The 6,582-nt window shown below is 42.1% G+C and overlaps 1 protein-coding gene across 1 annotated transcript; it reads left to right on the top strand.

Moving 5' to 3' along the window:
* The first annotated feature begins 2,237 nt into the window (after nt 1–2,237).
* On the top strand, nt 2,238–6,107 carry LOC145819560 (uncharacterized). Its single transcript, XM_082913529.1, has 6 exons — nt 2,238–2,440; nt 2,520–2,609; nt 2,707–2,793; nt 2,889–3,230; nt 3,331–3,414; nt 5,867–6,107. The coding sequence occupies exons 1-6, from the start codon at nt 2,276–2,278 to the stop codon at nt 5,879–5,881; spliced, it is 783 nt and encodes a 260-aa protein (XP_082769655.1). The 5' UTR covers nt 2,238–2,275; the 3' UTR covers nt 5,882–6,107.
* Nucleotides 6,108–6,582: the final 475 nt, after the last annotated feature.

The raw sequence follows: 6,582 nt of genomic DNA, 5'->3' as shown, positions 1-6,582 counted from the left end.
AGCTGATGAAGCGTTATTGGGTGGAGCGATTCAGTTTCGATGGATGTATCCAATTGAGAGGTATCTTCTTACTTTGAAGCAATACGTGCGTAATAGAGCTCGTCCTGAAGGATCAATTGCTAAAGGATATCTTATGGAAAAATGCATGAATTTTTGTGCACAATATCTCAGTGATGTGGAAACCAAATCTAGTCGACCCGTGAGGAACTATAGTGGTGCTGATAATTTGGGTCATGCTACTGGTGAAAACACAAGCTTTTATCTTGATAATACTTCTTGGGTACAAGCTCATCGGTACATCTTATGCAATACAAGCGCGGTTCAACCATTCATAAAGTAGGTTAAGTCACTTACTCAATATTTTATTATGTTTTATTGAAATTTCAACTAAAATTTTTGTATGGCTAAAATTTCAATCTACACAGCAAACACCTTGAAGTACTTAAGCTCAAAATGCCTCGTGTCGACGATCATCAACTTCGGCGTGAACATTTTGAAACTTTTCACATTTGGTTCAAGAAACATGTATGTATTTAACTCTATAGATTCTAGTTACTTAAGTCGATCTACATTTTAAATTTTACATTTCGTGTTAAATAGGTCCAAACTTTGCGAAGGACTACTGATGTCATACTTTCTGAAGAGATTATTCTATTGGCAAATGGTCCTCATAACCTGGCAAGGAGGTTCAACGGGTATATACTGAATGGGTTTCGGTATCGAGTAAAGGCCATGGCTGATCGTCGAGCCACACAAAATTGTGGTGTAGCTTTGAAGGCAGATACCATAAGTTATGCTAGTCGAAAAGACAAGAATCCTCGTCTAGGGTCTGTGTACTATTATGGACAATTGACAGATATTGTTGAGATTCGATATTCCAATGAGAAGAAACATGTGTTGTTTAAGTGTGATTGGATTGACAACATTCACGGAAAGAAAGAAGATGTCTTCAATTTTACGTTGGTGAACTTCAATCATTTGTTGTACCGAGATGATCGAATTACCAATGAACCTTTCATCTTGGCGTCCCAAGCAGAGCAAGTTTGGTATGTTGCAGACCCGTTACAACCAGACTGGCAAGTCGTGGTGAAGATGTCTCAAAGAGGTTTATTTGATATGAGTTCAACTGATCCACAAATCGAGCCATACATGAGCCAACAATTGGAAGAAAATATAATGCTTCGTGATGAAGAAGTTGGTTGGGTGAGGGAAGCCGCAGAAGGGGAAACAGTTGATGTTCAAATAGGCTGATATGTAATCAACATTAGTAATTCAATTAAGGCCAAGGTTGTAGTTAATCATCAATTTCTTAATTTACTTTGTCTTTGTAATTGTATTAGTTTAATTCATGTCATATTATAGTTGATGACAAACCATTGTCTATGTTTCTAATGTCAATTAATGTTATATTGCTTGCAGATTATTATGGGAAGGAAGAGGAAGCCTGATCATCCCCGGCGCATGATGTCTGATGTGCTACATAACAGGACATCAGTAGCACCACCATTAGAGGAGGCATCACATCGGGCAGCATCGGAGGGGCCATTAGTGCCACCACTATCTGAGGGGCCATTACCACCGTATCGACCACCATCAGTGGCACCACAGCAGCTACCATGTACTCGGCCTCCACGCCTACCATCGGTGCGTCCACCATCAATGGCACCACAGCAGCTATCATCATCAGCTTATGAGCCATCCGCAGGTATTTAAATTTGCTTTGATTTGCATGAAAATTATTTACACATACATTTATTTATGCTCATTATATATAACTTGTTTATTCTCATTGTATTTTGCAGACCCTTCGACTTCTTCACATCCCACATCAGGTTTATTTGATATGATTTGTATTTACATTTGGTTGTTACCATTGCATATTGTTTATTATTATTGTATATCGCAGGTCATGTTAGTTCTTCATCAACCTCGACTAGGCGTGGTAGAGGATGTGCCAAGGGCATTAAAGAGTGGGGTACTGGTAAAAAGCTGCACATACAATTTGATGGAAATTACTGCCCAATAGGAGATAACGTGGCCAAGTTAACTACTCAACTTGGCATTATTGTCCGGAATGGTAACATTGTTCCTCTTACTTTTGTTGACTGGAACAGTGTGCCTGATGATATTGTTGATGCTATCTGGAAGGATGTGAAGGCAAAAGTATATTTTTGTCCACAAATTCGAATTCCAAATTTGTGTTATACTTAGCCTTAAACTTTGTGTTTTATAGGACAATTTGAATATATGTCCAGAGGAGTACAAGCCAATCTGCATGAAAAACTGCAACAGCATATGGAAGGATCACAAGAACAAGCTTAAGGCTAAGTATTTCAAGCCTAGAAGCTCCGATCCTAATCTGAAGGATGATGTTCCTATGAACGTTGTGCCAAGCCAGTGGGAACAACTTGTAGAGTATTGGCGTACTTCCGATGCTGAGGTATACAATTACGTTATATTTATGATATGTAAACATACAAATCATATTTACATACTTACATTTGTTGAACTTGTTATAGAAAATTGCAAGTAGGAACGCTAAAAATCGGCGAGCTCACGGCATAGCTCATACCACAGGGCGTACTACTTTCTCTCAGATACGGCATGAGGTTTACATTTTATTGTTTTATTTTTCTATATAAATAAACATTGTATATTTGCAAATTATTTGGATTCTAATTTTCATATTTCTAAAAAAAAATGTAGATGACCAGTAAGGGGGAGTCTACTGATAAGATGAATGTTTGGCTTATGACACGTAGAGTAGATGACCCAGAGGTTATCCAGACCTTGGTAGTTTCCAAACACCTTTGATTGTATTTAAAGTTTATTTTTTATGTGTCAACCATTTTAATTTCGTGTATACTTGTGTGTCTTATTCAATACAGGATGAGTTTAATCGTCAACTCTCTATGCTACCTGAGGATGGTCGGACTTTGGAGGCTAGGAATGCCATTTTCCATGAGTTGATAGGTCATGACAGACATGGATATTGTCGCACATACGGGAGAATCGTGCCTCGGAGAGTGGTGTATAAGGATGGTGCTGGGCCATCACAGTCAACACCCCATCCATCGACTATTGATCAGATCACGCAGCAGGTTCGTGCTGAGCTAAGGGATGAGTTGAGGGAGGAGCTGCGAGCAGAGTTCTCTACACATTTACAGCAGATGAGAGCTGAGATGATGGCCCTTGTGTCACAGGGGGCGAGTGTGGATCCCAACAGACAGGTTCCATATAAACATCACAATTGTTTGATAGTTCAATTTTCACTCAAGATTATGTATGAAATTCGAATATGATTAACACATTATGCACTGACTAACATAGGTTCCTGATGCATCGAGTGGCCACCGGGCATTTAGGGAATCTGCAGAAGATGAGAATCCATATACACCACCGCCAGAAGATCAGGTATAAAATTTATCTTTGCATTCTAAGCAAAAATGCATCTTTGCGTTCTAAACTTGAATTCGAGGCGTTAACGCCCCAAAATCACCAAACGGCGTCGGTTTAGCACGAAACTTGGCACACACGACCGCCTAGGCACGAGAGACTTGTGGGAGAAGACGGGGCTTGAATCGGGTTCCCGGTTTGGGAGTTAGAGTCGGATTTCACTTTAGGCAAACTACTTCTTTAAGAAACTTCTTTTCGAGGCGTTAACGCCCCAAAATCACCAAATGACGTCGGTTTAGCACGAAACTTGGCACACACGACCGCCTAGGCACGAGAGACTTGTGGGAGAAGACGGGGCTTGAATCGGTTTCCCGGTTTGGGAGTTAGAGCCGGATTTCACTTTAGGCAAATTACTTCCTTAAGAAACTTGAATTTGAGGAGTTAACGCCCCAAAATCACCAAACGGCATCGGTTTAGCACGAAACTTGGCACACACGACCGCCTAGGCACGAGAGACTTGTGGGAGAAGACGGGGCTCGAATCGGGTTCCCGGTTTGGGAGTTAGAGCCGTATTTCACTTTAGGCAAATTACTTCCTTAAGAAACTTGAATTTGAGGAGTTAACGCCCCAAAATCACCAAATGGCGTCGGTTTAGCACGAAACTTGGCACACACGACCGCCTAGGCACGAGAGACTTGTGGGAGAAGACGGGGCTCGAATCGGGTTCCCGGTTTGGGAGTTAGAGTCGGATTTCACTTTAGGCAAACTACTTCTTTAAGAAACTTGAATTCGAGGCGTTAACGCCCCAATATCACCAAACGGCGTCGGTTTAGCACGAAACTTGGCACACACGTCCGCCTAGGCACGAGAGACTTGTGGGAGAAGACGGGGCTTGAATCGGGTTCCCGGTTTGGGAGTTAGAGCCGGATTTCACTTTAGGCAAACTACTTCTTTAAGAAACTTCTTTTCGAGGCGTTAACGCCCCAAAATCACCAAACGGCGTCGGTTTAGCACGAAACTTGGCACACACGACCGCCTAGGCATGAGAGACTTGTGGGAGAAGACGGGGCTTGAATCGGTTTCCCGGTTTGGGAGTTAGAGCCGGATTTCACTTTAGGCAAATTACTTCCTTAAGAAACTTGAATTTGAGGAGTTAACGCCCCAAAATCACCAAACGACGTTGGTTTAGCACGAAACTTGGCACACACGACCGCCTAGGCACGAGAGACTTGTGGGAGAAGACGGGGCTCGAATCGGGTTCCCGGTTTGGGAGTTAGAGCCGTATTTCACTTTAGGCAAATTACTTCCTTAAGAAACTTGAATTTGAGGAGTTAACGGCCCAAAATCACCAAACGGCGTCGGTTTAGCACGAAACTTGGCACACACGACCGCCTAGGCACGAGAGACTTGTGGGAGAAGACGGGGCTTGAATCGGGTTCCCGGTTTGGGAGTTAGAGTCGGATTTCACTTTAGGCAAACTACTTCTTTAAGAAACTTGAATTCGAGGCGTTAACGCCCCAATATCACCAAACGGCATCGGTTTAGCACGAAACTTGGCACACACGACCGCCTAGGCACGAGACACTTGTGGGAGAAGACGGGGCTCGAATCGGTTTCCCGGTTTGGGAGTTAGAGCCGGATTTCACTTTAGGCAAATTACTTCCTTAAGAAACTTGAATTTGAGGAGTTAACACCCCAAAATCACCAAACGGCGTCGGTTTAGCACGAAACTTGGCACACACGACCGCCTAGGCACGAGAGACTTGTGGGAGAAGACGGGGCTCGAATCGGGTTCCCGGTTTGGGAGTTAGAGCCGTATTTCACTTTAGGCAAATTACTTCCTTAAGAAACTTGAATTTGAGGAGTTAACGCCCCAAAATCACCAAATGGCGTCGGTTTAGCACGAAACTTGGCACACACGACCGCCTAGGCACGAGAGACTTGTGGGAGAAGACGGGGCTCGAATCGGGTTCCCGGTTTGGGAGTTAGAGTCGGATTTCACTTTAGGCAAACTACTTCTTTAAGAAACTTGAATTCGAGGCGTTAACGCCCCAATATCACCAAACGGCATCGGTTTAGCACGAAACTTGGCACACACGACCGCCTAGGCACGAGACACTTGTGGGAGAAGACGGGGCTCGAATCGGTTTCCCGGTTTGGGAGTTAGAGCCGGATTTCACTTTAGGCAAATTACTTCCTTAAGAAACTTGAATTTGAGGAGTTAACACCCCAAAATCACCAAACGGCGTCGGTTTAGCACGAAACTTGGCACACACGACCGCCTAGGCACGAGAGACTTGTGGGAGAAGACGGGGCTTGCATCGGGTTCCCGGTTTGGGAGTTAGAGTCGGATTTCACTTTAGGCAAACTACTTCTTTAAGAAACTTGAATTCGAGGCGTTATATTTTTCTATAATTAAAATATTAACACATTTTATGGTTTTTAATTATTTTTATCTTGTTTTTTTCAGATCTTTCCGGAGTAGCAGTTCGCTTTTTCTGGAATGCGGGCGTATCAAGATTATGACCAATTTTTGTTTTTGTAACCCACGAACGAATGAAGACGAAAACTTTTGATTTTGATTTTGATTTATGTTATTTAAATTTGGGAGCAACATTATGTATGTATTATGCGACGTTATGTAGTGGCATAATTTTTATTGTTATGAATTTTTATTTATGTATTGCTATGAATGGAACAAGATTATTAATTTTCATTATTTGTCAATTTTTGTTTATGTACGTATTTATATTATTCTGTAATTTTTCAATTTTTTATACTTATTTTTTATCTAATACAGGTTATTTTAATTTTTTTAATAATTTATCAGCAGGGTTTTTTTTATTTTTTATTTTTTGAGACGGGAGAAGAACCCGTCGCAAAAACCATTAATAGGCTTTTGCGACGGTACCAACACAGTCGCAAAAGCTGTCTTGTTGAATGTAGAGGACACCTTTAGCGACGGTAAACTGTGCCGTCGCCAATACTTATAAGATGCCAGAGCCTTTAACGACGGTAATGTTCCCGTCTCAAAAACTCACTTTTTGCGACGGGAATTACGTGCCGTCGCGAAAAGTGATTTTTTCCCCATTATTTGCGACGGGAAAAATGCCGTCGCAAAAAACATACCTTACCGTCGCAGAAACTAATGGCGACGGTACTTACCGTCGCGAAAGGTCTTTTGCA

This window comes from Camellia sinensis, chromosome 2, assembly GCF_055761805.1.
Source record: "Camellia sinensis isolate YWXY chromosome 2, ASM5576180v1, whole genome shotgun sequence".
In the NCBI taxonomy this organism is placed as follows: Eukaryota; Viridiplantae; Streptophyta; class Magnoliopsida; order Ericales; family Theaceae; genus Camellia; species Camellia sinensis.
Note: the sequence above shows the minus strand (reverse complement) of the source record. Positions and strands in the feature narration are given on the sequence as shown.